Raw genomic sequence first — 24,174 nt, 5'->3', positions numbered from 1 at the left:
TTTGGCAGTGACTGCTACCTCAAGTGTCTAAAGGTCCCTCTTACCGAAACACATCAACGGGGAGCAACGGACACATTCGGAGGTTCCTGGTGTTGGCTCCGCTGGCCCCCGCTGTTGGTCCGATGGTGCGTGTTCCACACTTGATGCGCCTGGACGAGCGGCTGCGACGGGGGATGCAGGATCCTAGATGTAGAGGTCGAGCCTGTCTGAGACTTTGGAGGTGGGAGCGGTGCCCGGCGTCCCTCGTGCTGCCCGGGAGCATTGGAAGAAACCGCGCCTCTGGGGCTGGAGGTTGCGGCAGTGGGACCAACTCTGGGGTAGCCGCGTCCTGTGGCGGACGGATCCACAGGTGCGCTGGATGTGGCACACAGATCTTGACTGTCCTTCGGCGGCTGTGGGGCCGATGCGGTGGAGACCTGACTGGCAGCAGTAGGCCTCTGAACTGATCTCCCACCGCGGTCATGTTGTTGGAGTGTGGGCCTTGCCGGATACTAGCAGTGAATGCCCACGGCGCAGCAACTCGTGATGGGCCGCATGCGGGCCAAGATGCAGCAGGGACCGCTACGGTCTGGTGCTCCGGACCCCGCACGCCCGAGGGAGCTGAGTGACCCGGAGCCGACATCCACAGTCCTTAGAGGCCAAAATGGACACGGTACTTGCCGCAGTGGAGAAACTGGGAGCTGCACTGGAACATACTAGGACATCCTTGGAAACACGTATCGATAAGGTCACCTCCGACTTCACACTCCTACATGTGGATCACCGCAAATTAACAGAGAAGGTCGCCGCACAGGGGCAGGTGCTCAAGGATCTCCAACCGGTCACCCACAGTCACGCAGCTGCATTGCAGGATATGATGGAGAGGATACATGCTCTTGAGGACAGGGCAGAGGATGCTGAAGGGCGCTCGCGCCGGAACAATATACGCGTAGTGGGCCTGCCAGAGGGAGAGGAGGGGAGACACCCTGAACAATATGTGGACAGCTGGTTGCGAGGCATCCTGCCGCAGGGATCACTGTCACAACAATTTGCGGTGGAGAGAGCTCACCGAGTGCCTGCCCAGAGGCCTCAGCCAGGGGCGCGGCCACGCCCGTTCCTGTTCAAACTTCTCAATTGCAGAGACCGGGATGCGGTGCTGCGGGAAACCCGGAAACTAGACAACCTGATGGTCAACGACAGCCGTATCATGCTTTTCCCTGACTATACCGCTCTGGTGCAATGCCGCCGCAACAACTACATGGCGGTGAAACGACAACTTCGGGAGCTGGAGCTGCAGTATTCTCTGTTGTTCCCTGCAAGGCTGCGAGTGGTTGCGAAAGGCAAAACCCATTTTTTTGACACACCAGCGGAGACGTGGGACTGATTGGAGGAGTCTGGTCTCTGGTCGGGAACGAGACCCCGAGATCCGACTGATAGAGCGGCGTCAGGCAAGAGGAGCAGGCTTCGCCAACGGCAGAGGGCGACCCACAGAGCAACATCCAAACAGGTGGCCCCAAGTCCGGAGAGGATGCGACTGGAGCGCCAAAACGTACTGGAGGCGGTTACGACGCTTGGTTCCCCGAGTGCTCCGGCTAGCTTGGACTCTCCTGCGCAGCGCACGGTGGTGTCCAGCGGGTCGTTGACACCGTCGTCCGAACTATCTGATGAACTACACATGCCGGTGGTCACCCCGCAGACGGCGGATGAGATCCTAGGATGAAGACGTTACTGTAATGGACATTGCAGATGATCGCCCGTGCAAGTACCTGATTGTGGGTCATATTGGTTTGTGGATTAGGGGAGGGGTGGGGAGACGTGGCGGAGCCACGGTATGCGCCCCCTTTGGTTAACTATGACCCGTGACATGCTGCATCTTTGACTTACATGCCCGGGGGTTCCCTGTGCGGGTGGCACTTGCACGTGCGTAGGTAGCATACACCCACATTTGAATATTGTCACCTCAGTGGCCCGCACATATGGCATCCTATGTGGCGTGCCGCACACAGGAGGTATGCTGGGGATGGTACTAGCAGATTGTTGGTTGCGCACACGCCCCACCAGGCCATACACTGACCTAGTTCCTACCTATGCATGGTCACAAAGTTTGGACGAACAGACACGCACAGTTCACCCCACACTTTGTTGTTCACAGTTCACAAGTTGTTATGGTTACGATTGATCGGTTCACATCTGTTCGGACGCGCCCACCACTCACTAGGACACAACCCGCCCCCGGCCTCTCAGCGGACTACACGCCCCAGCGATGACACGAGTTAACATACTCACATGGAACATTCGCGGAATGCACACACCAGCGCGTAGATACTCTATATTCGCTTATCTCCAAAGACACTCTGTGGGAATCGCCCTCCTACAGGAAACACCCATCACACAGCCAGAGCTGGAAAGACGGCGCAGGCACTGGCGAGGGCAGGTGTATGGTACAGTGTATTCCGCCCATGCCAGGGGCACGCTCATATGGGTGAGGGCGGGAGTCCCGTTTGTTAGTGCAGAAGTGATAGTAGACCCTGAAGGCAGATACACTCTGGTACGTGGAGCACTCAACGGTCAGCCCATATTGTTGGCCTCGATCTATGCTGCGAATGTTGATCAAACGTCATTTCTGGCGCGGCTGTCACTGGTGGTCACGACGTATGCTGGCCTCCCGTGGCTGCTAGGCGGCGATTTTAACTCCGTGCTCGACGTACACATGGACAGGTCCTATCCCCCTCTCTGCGCCACGTCTGCAGTGTCCAACGCGCAGGCGCTCACGGACTGGCTCTCTCTCTGGACGCTGTTAGACGTGTGGCGGGCCCTCCACCCAGCTGACCGTATTTACTCCTATTACTCTGCGACGCATGATTTGCCTGTCCGACTGGATAGGGTGGTGGGGTCCTAGTCTCTCTTACCGTTAGTCGGGAGCTCGGAATATTTGGGACGGACACATTCCGATCATAACCCCCTGCGGATACAACTCTGCTGGGAGGTGGATCAACCCCCAATTCCCACATGACGCCTCCAACCTACGGCGCTGGAGGATCCCGAATTCCGCTCCTCCCTGGGGACAGCTATCCTAACATATTTTGAGCTAAACGAAGGCACGGCAAGTAGTGCGCTAGTGGAATGGGATGCCCTCAAAATAACACTTGGAGGTCATTGCTTAGGCGCCACATGGAATATTCGGAAACCGTTATCGAAGGCCCTCGTCCGCCTTGAATCCCAGTTGCTGCAATACGAGCGTGAGGGGGAGGGAGCGGGCAGACACGCCAATCACCTAAAAGACTTACGGACACAGCACGCGGAGCTGCTGGAGCGCTTACGCTGCCATAACTATGCAGCCCATACAGCACGCACGCTACGGTGGACAGGGCGGGCCGATTGCTCGCCTGGCTGCTGAAACAAGATGGTCCTCGCGCTCTGATCGCAGCTATACGTACACGGGAAGGGGAATTGGTGCACACGCAAAGAGAGATTCATAGGGTCATGGTGGATCACTATGCGCAGCTGTACCAGTCAGGAGCGCGTGGCACGAACCTCGAGATAGAGGGATTCCTAGAACGGATCCAGCTGCCTGCCGCCTCAGACGCACATCAGGAGGGACTTAGCTGTCCCCTCACGCTGGAGGAGATACGGGAGGCAATTGCATCCATTACATCGGGGAAGACACCAGGGCCAGACGGCCTGCCGGCCGAATTTTATAAAGCTTATTGGGAGACCCTGGTGCCACAACTGCACACGCTTTATGCGACAGCACTGGAGGAAGATGCGCTGCCCCCATCGATGGGCGAGGTGTAATTGGTGTCACTGCTGAAGCCAGACCGAGACCCAACGGCCTTGGGGTCTTATAGACCGCTTGCGCTTCTTAACGCTGTCTATAAGATACTCGCTAAAGTTCTAGCGGAACGACTAGCACCAGTGGTTTCCGCCCTAGTTCAAAGCGACCAGAATGGGTTTGTACCTAAGCGAAGCACGTCTCTGAACTTGCAGAGGTTTTATAGAGTGGCGACGGATATCTTAAATGAATGGCCGAGGGCGGGCTGTCTGATCCTGGACCTGGAAAAGGCCTTTGATTGTCTAGAATGGAGGTACTTGTCGGCACTGTTGCAACGTTATGATCTGGGGCTGGAATTCTTGCTACTGGTTGGTCTTCTGTATAAGAACCCCACAGTTCGGGTATGGTTGGGCCCATACATATCTGAAGTGGTTCCTGTCTGTAGGGGCACCAGGCAGGTGTGCCCGCTGTCACCACTACTGTTCACGCTAGCGATCGAACCTTTGACGGTGGCCCTTCGCGCATTAGTGGGGGATGGCATACCATTGGGAGACGCGGTGCACCAGGTGTCGCTATATGCAGATGATCTGCTGGTATATTTGAGAGACGTCGAATATCCCGGCACAGTTGGCCTGCATACTGCAGGATTTCGCTGCTGTATCGGGGCTGCGGGTAAACGCCTGTTAAACCTTCCTTTATGCGTTTGGGGAGGGGAGGCGGGATCTGGCATACACCCTCAACGGAACGAGGGTGACGTGGAAGGGGGACACTTTCCGATACCTGGGAATACAGATCTACCGTCGGCCGTTGGACCTCTTGGACGGAAACTTGGGCAGGGCTCTCACAGCCGTCAAGTCTCAGATGTGTTTCTGGGGCACGTTACCGCTGACAGTCACAGGCAAAGTAGCATTATCCAAAATGGTGATTCTCCCCAGGTTCTTGTATTACTTTGCCAACCTGCCATTATATGTACCGGCTGCATTTTTCGCCACGTTCTCCAAGTTGCTTCGGGACTTCATTTGGGGGAGTAGTCGACACAGGCTATCATTAGCAAAATTGTACCTTCCGACGGATCAGGGGGGTCTGGCGGCGCCTTGCTTAGAGCACTACTACCTGACTGCACAGCTGCAGTGGATTGCCCGCTGGTTTGCGGATAAAGGTCGTGAAGACACAGCGTCTACGTTGCCCCCGTACTCCCTGGAGCGGCTCCTTATGCTCTTCCACCCAGCTGTTAAACCTGCAGTGCCGGCACCGCTCCTCCTGAAGGTGGCATACAAATGCTATTGCAGAAGCCTATTTCTCACCAGAACTATGACCCCATATGCACCAGCGCTGCCACTAATGGGCTCCCCTGGCGGAGCACGGGCGCTCAATTCTCTTGCACTCACACACTGGCAAGAGGCCGAAATACAGACCTTAGGAGATTTGTACCGCGATGGGACACTTATACCATATGACTCTCTGGTGGCGGAGGATGGGCTGCCGCCCGGCCAAATCCTAATGCACCGCTCACTGGTTGCGACCCTGACCGCTAAATGGGTAGACATGTCCACGGAACCACACCAACACCTCACCATACAATACCTTCACGTAATGGGGAGGGGTCGGCATGTGGTAAATATTTCATTACCGGTACTATTTTTTATGCGGTAAAGTCTAGTAAGAATAACTCAGTAAATATAAGAGGCAGAATCCGTGGTATTAGAGGTTCTAAAAGGCTTTATTCCTCTATAAAGGAAATACAATTCGAATTGCAGGCTTCACACTCCATCACCATGAGGGTTCAGGAAGGAAGGGCGTACATTATTGACAAGTAATGGTATTTATATGGAAAGCATTACATTAAGACAGATGCAAGAGGCGTAACAGCTGATAATACAGATATAATACACATACGTAATGAAAAAAAGGCGTAAACATGGGTGTAACTAAAATACGTCATTAAACATGATGTCACAAGTGGGTGGATCCATAAGAGAATCTTGCAATGTCAGCAGAAATACTTGGCAGAGATGCGCGCGCAGCCGCATGACGTGTGATTGACGTGCAACTAGAGGGTGAAGGGGACTTGACATTTAGCTCTACATGTGGAGACAGAAGTCTGAGGGGTCATGTCAACCTAATCCCAAATCATATCTAATATCTTATGTTTAAAGAACTGTATTATCCAAAAGGAAAGGTCTCTCGGACGGAATCTTTTCTATACTGACTGTTAGTGCGTGTACAAGCGTCTAAGTGTCTACATGAGATGCGAGGGGGCAGGAATCTTCCATGGTAACAGGGGCTATGAATTACTTGCATGAGGACAGTGAGGCCTGGCCCTTTGCACGGTAGCTGGAAGAATGTTTACCTAAACTACTAGACAGGAATGCATCGGATGAGGAGCGGAGCAGATAATCTTGAAGGTGAAATACAGCTTTTTGGCAGGCAACAGGCTGGATCTGGCACCGTTAGCCGCGCAGGGAGTAGGACAAAGTTCATGGATACGGATGCATGCTTGGACTGGAGCTTTCAGAGGCAGAAGGCAGGAAAAGGCTTGATGGCAGAATCCAGGGCCTACTCGCCTGAATCTGTAAAATGTGGGAAGTGAACCACATAAAGTCGGTGGCCTTTCATACTTAGGAATGGAATATCTGACCCATTCATGGTGGATCTGAAAGAGGACATGTTGACGGTGGACGCACATGTATTTGCGTCTTAAAAACTGGAGCTGGAGGGAACATACATGTACTTATAACATGCACATGGAGCCGTTGGGGTCTACGATAGGGGACATAACTGATCACAAAATTCATATTTCCTCATTCCCTCCTTGTCCCCTACGGACCCTCAGGAGATATCAATCTTCATCAATCCATCGATCTGTTCATATAGCATCATTTGTTCTTCTTTCTTCTTCCGGGTTTTTGAACGAAAACTTGGAGGTGGGATGCACGATGTGGCACATAGGCCACAAATCGCTGGCCCACATTGTAGACATAAGCAGCAACTGAATAGTATGAGAAAGCCAATACCTAGGAAGGATAGGATCCTCCATCCCCAGGCTGACAACATGCTCCAGAACCAGCCGGACCAAGTCCAGGTGCCTGGGCTCTGGTGTATCTGGCTTATAATCTTATGAAGGCGGGTTATGGCTTTATATACTGACGGTGAATTTTCTGGTATGAAAATGCAGCAACTTGATCCGATGACCCTACAAGCTCCGCCCCTATCGGCCAGGATGACGTCAAGGACAAGACGATTTTGAAGCACAACAATCCGCATAGCAGACTGCTCTTCTGTTAAATTGCCTAAGGCGGAAGTAGTCTCGTTTACTACTGCTTCAAGGGTTCTAGTTAATCTACGTATCAGTTTACTATTAGTGACTGTTCCTATATAAGGAAAGAAACCTTTATTGAAATCTGTGTATTGCTCCCATGCCGTTTCAGTGTAATCGACAATCGGGAGATCTCTCTGCTGTCTATTGTGTACTAAATGGGTATTTCTGTGATAATCAGGAGGAGCTAGGAAAACTGGTGGCAGAAGGAATGCTATGTAACAGGTACCATCCCAATCTAGAGGTAGACGTATATATGCGGTCTGGCCACATATGAAGTAGGAATGACGGGAAGCTCTAAATGTAGATTTGCCTTGATCACTGAATTTTATTACAGTGGTGCATTTACTATGGCCCACGTGTATGGAACCATTCTTTCTTACACATAATTCCCCTTTAACTGGGAATACTGACATAGCGGGCAAGATTGGTGTGGCTTCGGATTCAACATTCAGGATCATGAGGTTAAGTGTAAAATTACCTAATCCATATACTTCATTTTCTAGATCAGTTCCTGTTCTTTTGGGAAGTCCCTTCTTGTTAGGGTAGCAGACTTTAAGCAAAACTAGGTTCAGGTTTCCCCATACCCAGTTGTCTTGATAAACTGCGGAATTTGAATCTAGGGAATTAATCAAACTAAACCATGCTCCACAGGAGCCATTGTGTGTGAACGGATACGGAAAGAGGGGCAAAACTCCCTTATAGTTCTGATAGGGAGGGAGTCGGCCACATATCCAACAATTAGTAGCATTGCTGGTCTGATGGGAATGATGTAACATACTAATGAATGTGTTGTTGCGCAGCGCAAATCTATAGGACAACTCATGCGGAGGTAATTCGCTAAAAGAATGTTCAGCAGTAACATTGTAAGCACGTTTAGAAATAGGGTAATACATATGCAGCAATATACTAAAAATGATGATCAGAAGACTGAGAGAAAACAAAATTAATAATGTTACTGTGCAGTGACTACGAAGTGATTTACAATACGCATGCTTTTTAAGCTGCATCTGTTGATTTCTTTCTCTATTCCGGTCTAGAGGATACATGTCAGAGACAAATTCAACCGATTCACCTTGGAGAGGACTTAAACAATCAAATTGTCTGACTTGCTAGACCGTAATTTCAGTTTATAAAGTTCTGTTTTCGAGGGTTCAACCAAGGGGAGCTTTGAGTCTGTCTGTGAGGAAATGCAGGGCTCAGTATCCACACTGGACGGTAGTCCATAAAATTTCTTGATATGACTCGAGTGCAACCACCCTTTACGTCCCTCGATCTTCACGGCTGTCCTTGTTGCTAGTAGAACAAGCTTTGGCGATTTCCACCTAGGCTCCAGTTGGGTCTTCCGGTCGAAATTCCGCACTAGGACCATATCACCTGGAACCACGTCATGGGGCTTTACCTCAGTGTTATCGGGAAAAGCTGCAGCTACCTGTGAACGACAAGATTGTAGTGCAGACATCAAGGAAGCCAGGTAATCTGTCAGCATATTACAGTCAACATCAGTGATTTTGCGAGGTATAGGCGTCCCCCACATATTTGGTGGTCTACCAAAGATCACCTCGTACGGGGATAGCCCTGTTCGAGAATGTGCTACCATTCTCATATAAAAGAGTGCAACTGGTAAGGCTACTATCCAATCGACACCTTTTTCTCTACATATTTTGGACAATCTAATTTTCAGAGTTTGATTATGACGTTCCACGAGACCTGCTGCCTCGGGATGTCGGACACAGTGGAATTTCCATTGGTAGCCTAACAAAAGTGAAACGTGTTTCATTAGTTCGGATGAGAATGGCTGGCCGTTATCTGAGTAGACAACACGTGGCAAACCATACCGTGGGAAGAATTCTCGAACTAACTGTTTGGCAGTAGTCGGGGCAGTGTAATCTGAAACCGGGTAGGCTTCTGTCCAACGGGAAAGAGCACAGACAACTACGAGAACATATTTGAATCCTCGACATCGTTCCATCTGGATATAATCCATCTGGAGGACTTCAAAAGCATGATCGGGAGGTTGAAATCCACCCTGCTCTACGGGGATGCTTTTACCTGGATTAAACTGACAACATATCATACAGGTACGAACTTTTTGTTTAGCTGCTGCTCGCAAGTGTTTGTTGAACCAAATGTTTTGAATGCTGTCTAGCATAGCTTTTTCTCCTAGGTGTGCTGGACTGTGTATTGTGTTAATGATGACTTGAACCATGGAATCGGGAAGAAACCATATAGATTTTTCCTTCGTCATCCATCCTTGATCCGTTTGGATCCCTCCTAATTCAGTCCATTTCTTTATTTCTTCTGGTGTAGCGTGTGTCTGTATGTCAATTATATCAAGGGCGGGATCCTTAACTGTCATGCAATGTGTTGGTGTCGGAACTATTGTCTTTGTCGCGTCAGTTGTATGAGTCTGGTTCTGAGCAGTCTGTTTAGCTGTTCTGTCAGCTAGGTCATTACCCTGGGAAATGATATCGGTAACTTTTGTATGAGCTTTGCATTTCATAATCGATATTGCAGTAGGTAAATGAATCGCATCTAATAGGGCTTGAATGAGGGGTCCGTGTTGGATGTGGGCACCGTGAGAAGTTAAATAACCTCTCTCTCGCCACAGCACGCCGAAGTCATGGACGACTCCGAATGCATAACGTGAATCTGTGTATATGTTGACTTTCTTATTTTTGGCTTGAATACAAGCTTGTGTCAGAGCGATGAGCTCTGCTGCTTGAGCTGACAAAATGTTAATACAATTTGTTTCAATGACTTCAGTGTCTGTTGTGACTGCGTAAGCGGCCACTAACTCTCCTGTACTTGTTCTCATACATGAACCATCTACATACAATGTCAAGTCTGGATCTAATAAAGGGATATCTGTCAAGTCTTGTCTGGGTTTTGTCGTGATAGTAATGACTTCAATACAATCATGTGCTAATGGATCTGTTCCATTTACTGGCAAAAGTGTGGCAGGATTTAACGTATTACAACGTCTGATTTCTATGTGTGGCTGAAACAATGTCAATTCGTAACCGGTGAGTCTCGCTATAGTCAAGTGTTGTGTTTGTGTGCGGTTCAAGAGAACCTCTACTGCGTGTGGTACTTGTACTGTCAATTGATGTCCTAACACTATGGCATCGCTTTGTCTGATTGCTAAAGCTGTTGCTGCCACTGATTTCAGGCACGCAGGAAGAGCCTGAGCTACTGGATCTAATGTACTAGTGAAATAAGCACATGGTTTGTGTGATCCTGCTTGTTCCTGAGTGAGTACTGACAAGGCAGTACCTTCGCGTTCTGTAACAAATAGTGTAAACAGTTTATTGTAACATGGTGTTGCTAAAACAGGTGCTTGGCATAAAGCTTTCTTTAAGTTTTCAAAAGCATGTGTATGTTCTTGAGTCCAAGGGAGGACAGTCGGTGTGGCGGCCTCCTGTGTTGTCAACTGGATGAGTGGTTTTGCTAGAAATGCATATTGAGGGATCCACTGCCTACAGTATGAAGTGAGGCCTATAAAAGCCCGCACCCCCTTTTGTGTCTTGGGTGGTGGCATGTTAGCAATTAACTGGATGCGATCGGGTGTAAGCTGTCTTCCCTCCTTGGACAGCGAGTGCCCAAGGTAGACAACTCGCGGGACACAGAATTGCAGCTTAGAAGGGGACACCTTGTGCCCCTTGTCGGCCAGAAATTTTAAAACCGTCAGTGACGCTGCTTCACATTCAGGTTCGCTTCGGGCGGTGATCAGCAGATCATCGACATATTGAAGCAAGGCAGTGTTAACTGGCATGTGGATACTGTCAAGTTCTCGTTTTAGTGCTTGGCTATAGATGCTGGGGCTTTCTGTAAATCCTTGAGGTGCGCGTGTGAATTTAAAACTTCGTCCATTCAAACTGAATCCGAACAAATATTGACTTTCCGGATCTATCGGGACGCTAAAGAAAGCATTCTTGAGATCAATTACAGTGAAGAACGTTGCTTCTGAATCAATAGCAGTTAGTAATGAAGAGATATCTGGGACCACAGGGTATTGTGGTACAATACACTTATTTAATTCGCGCAGGTCAATAACTAATCGATATACTGGTGACGCTTTTGGATCCGTTCTTTTAAGAATCGGAATTATCGGGGAATTGCATACATTGGAGTCGGTTTCGACAACCACTCCTTGTGCAATGAGTTCGTCAATGATTTGCAGTAAGGCCGCAACAGCATCTGGTGGTAACCTATATTGTCGCATTCGTGGTAGTACTACTCCTGTTTTTAGTGTGACTCGATATGGTGTAATGTTCATGCAACCAACATCAGTGGGGCCTTGTGCCCATAAATGCGTAGGTAAGCTCTGCAGCCGGTGATCCATGTCTCTGGACACGTAGTGACCTTTAAAATCTCGTAAAAATAATCGTACTCCTTCCGGAGAACAACATATTATAGCTCCTAGAGCTTTCAATGTTTTTATACCTAACAAGTTTTCTGGACATGATTTAGTAAGCAATAAATCTGTAGTTCGTGTCAATGGACCAACCGTAAGTGGAAGGGGCTGTGTTACGTCATTAATTATAGGTTTTCCTGAGAATCCAAGGGAAATATTTTGTGAGCCTGAGAGGGGTGCCCCTGGAACTTCACTGCGTCGTATAGTTGTTCTGCTTGCCCCTGTATCAAGTAAAAACTTTCTGTCTTCCCCTAATAGTTCACTATGTACATAAGGTCCCTCTTGATCTACAGGAACCTCAATAAGGGGTAAGCCAACTTCCCTCTCCAGGCTATTTCATGTGTATCGCTGATAATCAGGATAATCTGCTTGTGCATACTGGTACATCTGTTGCGTTATCGCTTGTGTGGCAGCAATAGGCTGCGCTGGTGGTGGTGCTACGGTCTGTTGTGGAGCTGCCTGTTGCGGAGCTAGTTGTTGCGGAGCTGACCTATGTTGTGCATGCTGAGGAATTTGTTGTTGATTCTGATCCTGTCTAGGTGGACGTGGTCTTTCCTGAGTTCTACCCGTGGCGATATTATGTTTCAGAACTGGACAATCGTGTATATAATGACCTTGTTGTTTACAATAGTTACATGTCCCTTTAACTGGACCTGTTGAATCACCCTTTTGGTGACCATCAGCTGGAACTGACTGAGCAACAAGCATTTTCATTTTTGTATCTTTCATACGTCTTTGTTCGTGTTCTTGTTCTTCTCTAATTCTATTGTGGTGATATTGTAACTTCTGTAACATCTGTGACGGGGTGTTACCCTGCCAGGTACTCTCAAATTTCAATACTCTATTCTTAACTTGCGGTAGGGAATTTTCAACTAATTTTGTCACAAACAAATGTGGATATGACTCGCTACTTGCTTTTATGCCACTATTTATACCAAAACATTTTTCAAATCGGGAATAGAAATCACTAGTGTCTTCATCTTGCTTTTGTTTACTCGGGTACCTTCCTCTATTAATAAATTTTCTCGGGTTTTATTCGAATGCTCCCTACCTTTCTCTTCCTGTCTGAGTGCCTTTTCTGTACGTCTATATGATTCTTTACGCCATAATTCAATGGCATCTTTCTGTGACTGTCTGGCTTTCTTTTTCCATAATTCTTCTTCTACTCTCATGATGCAGTCTGCATCCCAGGTCCCCGCTGCGGGCCATCTTTGACTCTCTGGTAAATCCTTGGTGTAGTCCACCCATAAATCAAGAAATAACACGGCATCTAGGCCATGCTTATGATACATAAAGTACCCTGGAGTGTCCCTAGGTGGGATGGGAACAGCTTCTTCGAGTACCCCTTTTCTAGTTTTGATCTGTCTTAATTTCGAAAAGAACGGCATTTTATTTTGATCTGGTTACTTAATCTTAAACAACCTTAATACAAATAAACACAATAATAAACAGTCATTCACACCACAATATATAGAACGTATTAAAACATTTAATATTTAACATTTAACGAATAATGATGACTAATAAGAAACTAGTTACTGACATAATACTAACACTAAATAATACTTGATTGTATGCAAGACATACTAGATATACTGCTAAACAGTACAGATACACTGCTGAAACAGTGCAGACCGGATTTGTGTACCCAAACCCGTCTTGACCGGCACAGACTATGTGCACGTTTAAATGCCTCCCCGGCAATGGTACTCACCGGGTAGCTCGGAACGGAAGGCCTCGGAACTGAACTGAAACTGGACCGGACTGGACTCGACTCGACTGGACTCGGAACTTCGGAACCTGGTGGGCCTCTGTATACCTCGGATCTTGCTCTCTCAGCTAGGCTCTGGTCGAGATACTTCGCACTTCTCACCGCCTCGTCTGGGTGTTGATCGCAGCCTCAGTCACCCCCGCTTGGCCGGAGGGAGATACAGGAAATCCTGCGGGTACGCGTTTTTGTCCGTTCAGCTGTGGCAGGAGACCGGGCCTGCAACGCACCGCCGGCGCGTGAGATGAGAAAGTGTCCCTGTTCGGGCGCCAATTTCTGTGGTAAATATTTCATTACCGGTACTATTTTTTATGCGGTAAAGTCTAGTAAGAATAACTCAGTAAATATAAGAGGCAGAATCCGTGGTATTAGAGGTTCTAAAAGGCTTTATTCCTCTATAAAGGAAATACAATTCGAATTGCAGGCTTCACACTCCATCACCATGAGGGTTCAGGAAGGAAGGGCGTACATTATTGACAAGTAATGGTATTTATATGGAAAGCATTACATTAAGACAGATGCAAGAGGCGTAACAGCTGATAATACAGATATAATACACATACGTAATGAAAAAAAGGCGTAAACATGGGTGTAACTAAAATACGTCATTAAACATGATGTCACAAGTGGGTGGATCCATAAGAGAATCCTGCAATGTCAGCAGAAATACTTGGCAGAGATGCGCGCGCAGCCGCATGACGTGTGATTGACGTGCAACTAGAGGGTGAAGGGGACTTGACATTTAGCTCTACATGTGGAGACAGAAGTCTGAGGGGTCATGTCAACCTAATCCCAAATCATATCTAATATCTTATGTTTAAAGAACTGTATTATCCAAAAGGAAAGGTCTCTCGGACGGAATCTTTTCTATACTGACTGTTAGTGCGTGTACAAGCGTCTAAGTGTCTACATGAGATGCGAGGGGGCAGGAATCTTCCATGGTAACAGGGGCTATGAATTACTTGCATGAGGACAGTGAGGCCTGGCCCTTTGCACGGTAGCTGGAAGAATGTTTACCTAAACTACTAGACAGGAATGCATCGGATGAGGAGCGGAGCAGATAATCTTGAAGGTGAAATACAGCTTTTTGGCAGGCAACAGGCTGGATCAGGCACCGTTAGCCGCGCAGGGAGTAGGACAAAGTTCATGGATACGGATGCATGCTTGGACTGGAGCTTTCAGAGGCAGAAGGCAGGAAAAGGCTTGATGGCAGAATCCAGGGCCTACTCGCCTGAATCTGTAAAATGTGGGAAGTGAACCACATAAAGTCGGTGGCCTTTCATACTTAGGAATGGAATATCTGACCCATTCATGGTGGATCTGAAAGAGGACATGTTGACGGTGGACGCACATGTATTTGCGTCTTAAAAACTGGAGCTGGAGGGAACATACATGTACTTATAACATGCACATAGAGCCGTTGGGGTCTACGATAGGGGACATAACTGATCACAAAATTCATATTTCCTCAGGCATCTGATCCATTGGTTTGCAGCGTCGTTCCGTACTCACACGGCGCTCACGTTGGAGCCCCTTCGACACAAATAGGAGACTGACATGGGGAGACCATTAGCAGATAAGGAATGGGAACGGGTGTTGAGAAGCCCAGTGTGCATACCCAGAAATCTGAGGTTCCGGCAGATCCATTTGTTTATTATACACAGGGCGTACCTCACGCCGGAGGCGGTCAATAGGTTTTTTCACCGCACGGAGGCCGTGTGTCCTAGATGTGCTGAACCCGGGGTGGGTATGGTCCACATGCTGTGGAGTTGTCCCGGGCTCCATACGTACTGGCACTCAATCAGCGAGCTGCTGCGCGTGAGCACCGGCCGTAGTTTACCTTTCGAATGGGCTGTATATCTGCTGCACCAGTTCCGTAGAACCCCGGCTACAAAGGTAGTGTCCCGGTTTCTGGATCTGGGTATGGTAGTTGCTAAGCGATTGCTAACAAAGAGATGGAAGGCACACGACCCACCTCATGCGCGAGCATGGAGACATTCACTTCTTTCATGGGCCAGGGCAGAGGGAACCGCCATCAGAAGGGAGGAAACGCTGGGACTGCGGAAGGAACCCATAGCTGAACAGTGGGAGGGTATACTTCAGACACTTCAGAGGGCTGAGGAGGGGGGCTCGAGGGGGACAGCTTGAGGGAAGAGACTGGGTGATGGGGCAGGTGCCGGAGTTTTAGACCGTGTGAGACTGAGATGTTCCATGTGGGAGCTGATGAATATTGTCAGTGGGGAGGAAAATGGTAGTGGCTGCTGCGGGGAAGCTACAGTCAATCCGCAATACTATGATGTGCTGTTGAGGGGGGCGGGGGAAGGGAGATACAGGTACTAATACCGGGCTGCGTAATGATTGTTAGATGTTAATTGATTTTATTCTAATCCGTCTGTTTTCTAGCCCACGATGAAGCAACTGAAAGACTTTACTTAGGGGAATGCTGAACGTAAACCGTCTCCAATCTGTGATGCATTGCAGGAATGATAGCGGCCATATGTCCGTCCTTGTGGGAAATCCAGTGCGGTAGTAGCACTGTGTATATTTAGTGGACTCTGCCTTCCTGTAATGAAAGTATGATTACATTGTTGATACATGCAGTTATGCATAGACAATACAGAAATACGCTTCTTGCTATGTATTGGAAATTCAATAAAAAAGATTTAAACAAAAAAAAAAATCATGGAAGGGCCCATGCGATGTTTTATCTTTCTGAGTTTGATTAAATGAGTACACCAAATATTCCTTACCCTTGTTATTACTGAGCGATGTGGTATTCTCAAGACCAGTTCTACTGTGGTCTTTTCTGATGGTCTGTAGTGATTGAAAGAAGAGGCACATTACATTATAAAACCTTTAAATAAACAATAATGGATTTCCACAGAGATTGGAGGAAATGAGAGGGAAAGACCCTTAGTGGAAATATGCAATTCTGGGCTTGGGGTTTAATCATTTTCTCTTTGCAACTACTCAAAACCTGTAGGTTGCATTAAATATTGAACATAGTACGTATGAAATATCTGCAAGGAGGTCATAATTGGCTCTTGTTTAGTCGTCTTGCAAAGGAATGATGTGTTCAGTCGCACAAATGGAATTGCCACTGGACTTTCTAGTGTTGTACTTTCTCTATCAAAGAATGGCATCACTGCTCTATATTTGACAAACTCAACCTGCACTTACAGTATGTCTGACAGGGAATAGTTGAAATACGATACACATCAATAGAAATACATGAATCTAACTTGCCATAACTGCACATTATCGGAAGCTGTAACCATATATATGCCTAAAACTCTCATGTATACAAAAAGCAGGTCCAATAATGAGACAGCTTTCTCTTTATAGCTATGCATTTTTTTTAATGGTCTAGAAATCTTTCCGACCAACTTACCAATGACTGTTGTATCAAATGATAAAATGTATAGATCATTAACTTGAAGATCAGTGAAAATGCCTTCTGTTTAACAGACAGCTTCATTGAGGTGGACAGTGACCTGAGCGATCATTTTCAAGTCCCATTGGAACCAGTGAAAGCCATGTTGACGGAACCTGTAACTGTGGCACTCACTCCAGTTGAGGCAGCACCAACAGCAAATCAAGACGCTTCCAGTAGAGAGATTGATGATCACGTGGAAAATGCTGAGGTGGAAAGGGTGCTGCCGGTGCAGCGTGAAGCTGTGCCTGCAGGAGGCCAAGAAGATGCTGTGAATGAGTGGCATGATATTAGTCTGGTAAGGTAACGGGGCTGCTTGCATAGAGTTTTGACTCTAACCTAACAGATGCATTTTCTTGTTCCAGAGATTCGATAAATGTAAATGTCTTTTTTTTAGTAATATCAAATGCACTTTGCTTGCAGCCCATTTCAAATAATTTCCTATATCAGTTGCACTTCTCTGTGTTACAGTTCTGACATTGGTGTGATGTACATAATATTTGTGTTTCGTACTTATAGAGAATGCAGAAGCGTTTCTACTAAAAATTCCCTTCTGAGGAAAGCAATTTTTTGTTAAATGAGGACCACAACATTTTGGGAAGAAGTGTTTAGAGTTGTTTATGATGACTGAAGCAACAGGTTTTGGCAATGCCTATGCTTAGTAGGTTACAGGCTGATCATATACACTGTGGATGATCAGATAGTCTTCTGAGCATTGGTGGATTCTAGTGTCAAATGTGTTCTCAAAAAGGATCAAGTGTGCTTTAAGGGTAAACCTGAATTCAGGAAAGGTGGGGATTTCAGGAAGTTAATTGCCAGGATAGGGGCTCATGGTACCTGAAGGATCAGAAACCGGACCTCTCCTGCTTCACTGATTGATTCCAAAACACAAGTTATTCACACCCTTTCTCACCTGCTTAGTCATCAGTGATACTGTAGCAGAGCTTTTCAACTGTTTCATCTGTTGTTTTCCTTAAAAGTGTATACTTTTTTATACAAATCTATAATGTATGCAAAATATGATATTGCTCCCCATCGGATCGCTGCAAAACTCATTGTTGATCTGGCATATTTTCTTTAAGTGTACAGTAAAGTAGAATTAGTACTTCTACTGTTTTATTGGCTATCCAGGTTTGGGAGCCAAAAACATTATATCAGGGGTTAATTGATACTTATTGTGAAATAATATTTGTGCCAATGCAGCTTGAGAGCAGGGAATTTTTGCCAGTATTTGCAGTTTCTTCCATTTAGCTGTGATTTTGGGAATAGCTTTAGAACCAAGGAGAGGAGCTGCTCTATAGTATAAGCTTGTCATTCAAGGATAGCTCTTTAAGATATGGGTTTTTTACTTTATGAGCCACTCTGTTTCCGTCTGGAACATGGTACTTGTACTACAATATCTCCAGATTACTCCAGACCAGACCATAGTTCATTGACACCTTCGTTACAACATTCCCCTGTAATATGGATGTATGTGCTGTGCTCTGCTGGAATCCTAGTCTTTGCTCTCACCAGAATGGCCTCACATTAGTCTTCTTTCATGGAAGGGTTTCTTGCAACTCAGATTTCCTCCTATTTTTACAATATCTGAAGAATCAGAATTGGTTCCTTGGTGTCTGTGGGCGTTTATTGTAGTTCTGTTTGTCAGACTGTTTATTTCTCATAATTTTTATTGCTGTAGCTCAACTTTCTTTTTTTATACGAAGGTTTTTCACTCCAGGTTGTACGTTAATTAAATGGTGCTTTGTTGCTCAAAAGAATGCTTTACAATGGCATCTTTGTAGACACTTCGTGAAGGAACTGAAAAACGTTAGTTCATTTGACCATAGTTTTTTTTTTTTTTAAATTAAACTATTTTCGCCTCTACTTAGGTGATATTTTATGGCACTTGTGTATGATTGAAGAAAATAACTTTGAATGGTGAATTTTATGTGTGCATATTTTTTATATTAAAAAGGTAATGAAATATTTGGAACACTGACTAAGGTGCATTGAGTTTTAGTTACTGCGAGGGCAATAAATATGTTTAAACCAAAGGAAATGATGGACGGAGTGTTGAACATTGCAAGCACTCACCCCCAGTCAACTTATCTGGGTTTAATCCATCACCGTTCTTTAGCCCACTCTGCCACCCCAGTTCAGACATGGCCATATGCAAATCAGTCTGACCCTGTGCCTCATGGGAACAGTCCAGCCCGAACTGCCAATCCGTCTTCCCTGGACCGGAAACAAGCTTCCTAGGACCGGTTTCTGGCATTTCAGCCGTCTTCAGCCAGGCTTGCTTGAATTCAGTGGCAAAGTGAGCAAGGGACTCGCGTCTGAGCATACCCTGCCAACTTATGGCGAACAAAGCAAAAACCAAAGGAAATGATGGACGGAGTGTTGAACATTGCAAGCACTCACCCCCAGTCAACTGATCTGGGTTTAATCCATCACCGTTCTTTAGCCCACTCTGCCACCCCAGTTCAGACATGGCCATATGCAAATCAGTCTGACCCTGTGCCTCATGGGAACAGTCCAACCCGAACTGCCAATCCATGTCTTCCCTGGACCGGAAACAAGCTTCCTAGGACCGGTTTCTGGCATTTCAGCCATCTTCAGCCAGGCTTGCTTGAATTCAGTGGCAAAGTGAGCAAGGGACTCACGTCTGAGCAATAAATATGTTTACCATCTAATAAAGATGTTGATGAAATTCTCTATTCCCATGGACTGGCTTGCATTCTAGGGGTGGGGGGGGGGGGGGGGGCGAAAATACCGACCAGTGAGCTTGTGGGAATGTTTTTCCTATTCCTGTGGATGCTTGGGACTGAAGCACTCCAGCAAGTTTTACTGCAGCCTTGCAAGTATAGAGTTTATCTGATACCCCTTTTACAACGCCTGCAGGGTCCCGTCCCATGCATGGATAATGGAGACTAGGAAACCGGGCCGGTTGGACAGAAAAAGAAGAGCGGACAGCAGGGAGGAGCATGTTTATTCTGTAGCTTCCAAGGCTGGTTGATCCGGCCGATGCCACATGCATGTGTCCACACACGAGCAATGCCGTATTCTGAAGGGAGAGCTTCCGTACAGGGAAACCCACTAGCTATAAAATCAGTTTCCAGGATCCACAGTGGATCTGACATTTCCACCTGCTGTTACAAGAGCACTACACTATCTTACATGAACCGTAATACACTATTTATAATTTGGGGAAACAAAAGGCAAATGTTTGATTACATCTTCCCCAAAAAGAATTTTCTGAATTTTTTTTATGCATTTCATCTAGATTTTCCTCTTCATCAAAATCTCTTCTCTGATAGTAGTTTGCAGTGATGGTGGTAGTAGATATAAAATATTGTGTCCACATATATATCTTAGTGTGTAATAAGGCTAAAAATATATGCAGCATTATAGCAACATTTATAGCTAATAAACCTATGAATCAATTAACATTAGCTAAAGAATGCAATTTATAGACTATACACACAGTATCAGAATTTTAATTTACTTTTACACAATTTAGTAGACTTATGGAAAGAAACAGATTGTAATCCATCAAGCTTTTAGCAATATATGTGATGTGCATCAACTAAATTATGCCAGACTCTATCAGATATGTGCCCAAATTGTTGTCCATTCTCAGTTTTGCATGTCTTCTGCCTATGAGGGCACTGTTGGTCTGTTAACAGTTAACAGTTTTGAGTTTGTCAGGATTTTATGTTCCAGTCCTTCATGTCCAGAAGTGTTGTCACTCGCAAAGGCTATGGTATAAGAATTTAAGATGGCTTACTACTTCAACATGGCATTGATTGAGGTGGGATTGTGTATCTACGGGTTATCCTATGACAATCTAAGAGTAGCATGTTTGCCATACATTTCCACAGCATTAGTGAAATATTTTTTCCTTTGCTCATAACTGTTACATGTATCCTAATGGAATGGTCAGAATTAAGCACCATTATCCTCTACATGTGTTTTTTTAAATCAGTAAAGCATAGTGTTCAGTTGCATGTAAATTACACCATTCTCTGGAAGAACAATGATGTAACTTTCTAATAAGGTTGTGCATTGTCTTCAATATTTAGGAAGAATTGGAAACACTGGAAAGCAACTTGCTTGTTCAGCAGGGCACTCTACAAGCTCAGAAGCAGCAACAGGAGCGCATTGCGGCCACTGTCACTGGACAGATGTACCTTGAAAGCCAGGTATGTGTCCTCTAATGCCGGGTGCTTTGAGAGCTTCTGATTGTGTTTTATCTTATTTTCCTTGTAATTGAGTAAGTTATTAACAAAAGTAATGATTGCAGCAATGGCATGGAGACATTAAGGTCCACAAAATGATTGGCCAAGGTTAAAGTGGAAATCTGTTGTATTGTAAGAATAAATGTATAAATTCTTATCATGCTGTAAGATTGAGGGTGTAGTAAAGAGATATTTAGGACTATATTATTAACAGAAGACACATTGAGTGCCTAGAACAATCTACCAACAATAGTGTAGAGGCATGCGAGCTAAGAGTCAGGGGAATGCTAGTTCTCAAGGATGTCTCATAGAATGATGCAGGGACAATTGGTGTACCTCCTTCAAACTGAACTGCTATCTAATATTTCTTTTTGTTTTATACATTTTAAAAACATTGGAAATCAAAAGCCACGGGAATCTGAACAGGGTTTACCAGATGAACGCTTTAAATATAAAAATTACAAGTGAAGAAACAGTCTCTACTAACTCCTACAGTAATTTACTAGAGTTGAACCAAGTGAGCCTGTGGGATGCTACCAAAGATTAATAAGGCACATCTAGTAAAAACAAAAGTGCATTTGAGAAATGGTCAGGTTGTGGAGAGAAGGTCTAGAGGAACCAGTAGTACATTGGAAAGTGGTACTGATGGTTACACTGGGGCTGAACTCTACAAGGTGTTGTATCCTGCCAAGAAGGGGTTGTAGGATTCAAGTTTTGAGATGAGTAATTTGAAGTGGAGGGATTTCTGAGAGGACATGGGCGCCTATTGTTTGCCTGTGGGACAACAGTGTTAGTGCACCTTGTTAGACATTCGGGCCTTCTCTGGGTTGCTTGCTGTGGGGTCTTATTGCTAGTGCTTTAGGGAACTCCTGAGAGGCTGCCTAGAGAGTGTTGCACTGAGAGCCTTGCTGAAATGTTATTGAAAGACTCTATTACAGTTTAATGCTCCATTGGTGCTACAAGTTCTCGTGGGTTGTCTTGCACATTTTTAAAGAGAAGAATATATTTGCCCAGGTGCATGATACTGGAATACATTTTACACTACATAATTTTCATTTGGTAAATAAAAGAAGTTTGTAAGAGGTAGCATTTTCTTTTCTTTTTTTAAAACTGTTAGTTCAATAAATTATATGTGACTTGAAGACTAAAACATTTTTTCCACTTTTTTTACAATCAAAAAGCAAGGAAAAAATGGTTCCATAGAAATTGCTTTTTTGAAATTGCCACTTGAATCATGCTGGGAGCCATACTATCCCATCATTCTATGGATGGTCATTTAGTCCATTTTTTTTTTGTTTCAGAGAACATGAAATACAAAACGTACTGCAGTCTTTTTTGACTTAAACTGACTTCTGAATTTGATCTTTGAATTTCGCATTTTGCTTTACTCAATGTCTTTAGGGTACAGTTACTGTTCTCTGTTATTTCTTTCCTTAGGATAGGTCTGGATTTTCCTTTTTTTTTTCCTGGCAGGGCGACTCTGCTGTTCTGTCTTCTCAGCTACTATGGTAGCTGTGTTTGGCACATGCCATTCCTGTGACGAAAAAAGTCCTGAAAAACAGGAACACATATTGGGGATAATTTGACTTACAGGGTCTCATTTCAATGATAATTGCTCCTTTTTGAGGTGATATCCTCTAAGAGGTTGAAAGACCGAGTGGTTGCTCATCTGATACCTAATCTGAGCCATCTAGGAATACATCAAGAATCTCCTACCTTTTAGGTCTCATCTGAAGGCAAGTACCAGGTGAGGTGATTTATCACCACAATTATAGGAGAGATACCCTTATAATCAAAAGGGACAGGATCAATTACAAATTTGAAACGGAAAGAGCCCCTTTTGTGTCACACACTCTCACCATGTACATCATATTCTAACTTCTGCCATATGTTGATTAAGAGGAAACAACACCACTCATATTTACACTTCACAATCTTATCACTGAACACTATTTTATGTAGAAATGTCTAGTTTTATTAATCCTAATCAAATCTTTACATATCCCAACTTCATATCTTGCTTAAAAACATATTGCATACAATATTGCACTTCTATCAATCGATGTTATATTTATTCTAAGATCATAAAAACACTATTAACATCATGTACATTTATCATAACAGAATTACCTCTATAAAAGTTTTTAAAATTCTGTAAAGGTTGTTTTCTACACAATCGCAAAGTGACTATGATTATTCTAAAAAAACAAAAATTACACAAAAGAACAAGATTCACCACAAGTTGTTGACACAGAGTTTCGGTGGTATTTGAGTTGGTCACCCCACCTTCTTCAGGACATACTACTATAGAACATAATTTTTATCTGATCGATAAAAGACAATTTCAAACTACAGGTCAAAGACCTCAAAAGGGCAGATTTACATAAACAGGCTCAGTGTAATCCACTGCTACCAACCAATCCTCACGTCAATTGTAGCCTTATATCAAGTTGTCACAGTATGGCAGACGATCTCATTCTCTCCAACTGTCTCCTCTTTCATCTTCCATTTAATTATTGTGCCTTTATTTTTTCAAATGACGGTATCATATACTGTTGCCAAGCTCTAATTTCTCATAAGCCACTTGTTTTCTTAATTCTAAAGGTTCTGAGTGTTTCCTAACTTTTAATATACTTTCTCGTGGAACCAATAGTCTGATTGTATTCCAACTTATATTCACATACCTTGAAATCAAGATCCTGTTCCATAGCTTGGTTCCTTGCTGTGATTATTCCTTACGTTGTTTGGAGATGAAACAATTTTTATCTCTAAAAAGATAAATTAATCAATTTAAAATTCATCCAGATTTCATTTTAAGAGCCCTGTATCTATAGACAATCAAATTATCTAACTTACTCCTCACATGTAGTAATGATTATCCTCATTTTTTATCCAGGTATCTATTATCCAGTCACAGCCCCAATTCTCTGGGAAACATATCTCTCAATTTCCTATTGCCCACTTATCATCGGGTCATCACTCTATATGGGAAATGTGAAGAAACCTATAAGTGATTTATCACACCTTGAAATTTGTGCTACCCTTCATTGACACTTGGAGAGGTCTCTCAGATTAGTGACATCAGCATCACAGTTCCCATATTTGTTTGCAGTTTATGCAGAGGCCGGCCATTCGGAAGACTCTGTGCCTAGACTACTGGCTTAGAGCTTTTTTGTGAGGAAGATGGGAAAATCTCATATTTAGTAACATCCAAGTATAGCCTTTCCCTTGAGGAAACAGAGGCCTTATCCTCTGGCAGAAAAAAAGAG

At 45.0% G+C, this 24,174-nt stretch overlaps 1 protein-coding gene across 2 annotated transcripts in view; it reads left to right on the top strand.

Annotated features, from left to right (window-relative positions):
- ERCC5 (ERCC excision repair 5, endonuclease) overlaps nt 1–24,174 on the top strand; it is a 162,046-nt gene that overhangs the window by 42,754 nt on the left and 95,118 nt on the right. For both annotated transcript variants that reach the window (XM_085622541.1, XM_085622542.1), the window contains exons 10-11: nt 16,721–16,983; nt 20,750–20,869. In XM_085622541.1, the coding sequence (XP_085478667.1) occupies nt 16,721–16,983; nt 20,750–20,869 (383 nt within the window). The remainder of the gene's footprint in view (nt 1–16,720; nt 16,984–20,749; nt 20,870–24,174) is intronic.

This window comes from Triturus cristatus, chromosome 8, assembly GCF_964204655.1.
Source record: "Triturus cristatus chromosome 8, aTriCri1.1, whole genome shotgun sequence".
In the NCBI taxonomy this organism is placed as follows: Eukaryota; Metazoa; Chordata; class Amphibia; order Caudata; family Salamandridae; genus Triturus; species Triturus cristatus.
The sequence above is the reverse complement of the archived record's forward strand: the minus strand, read 5'-3'. Positions and strand labels throughout refer to the sequence as shown.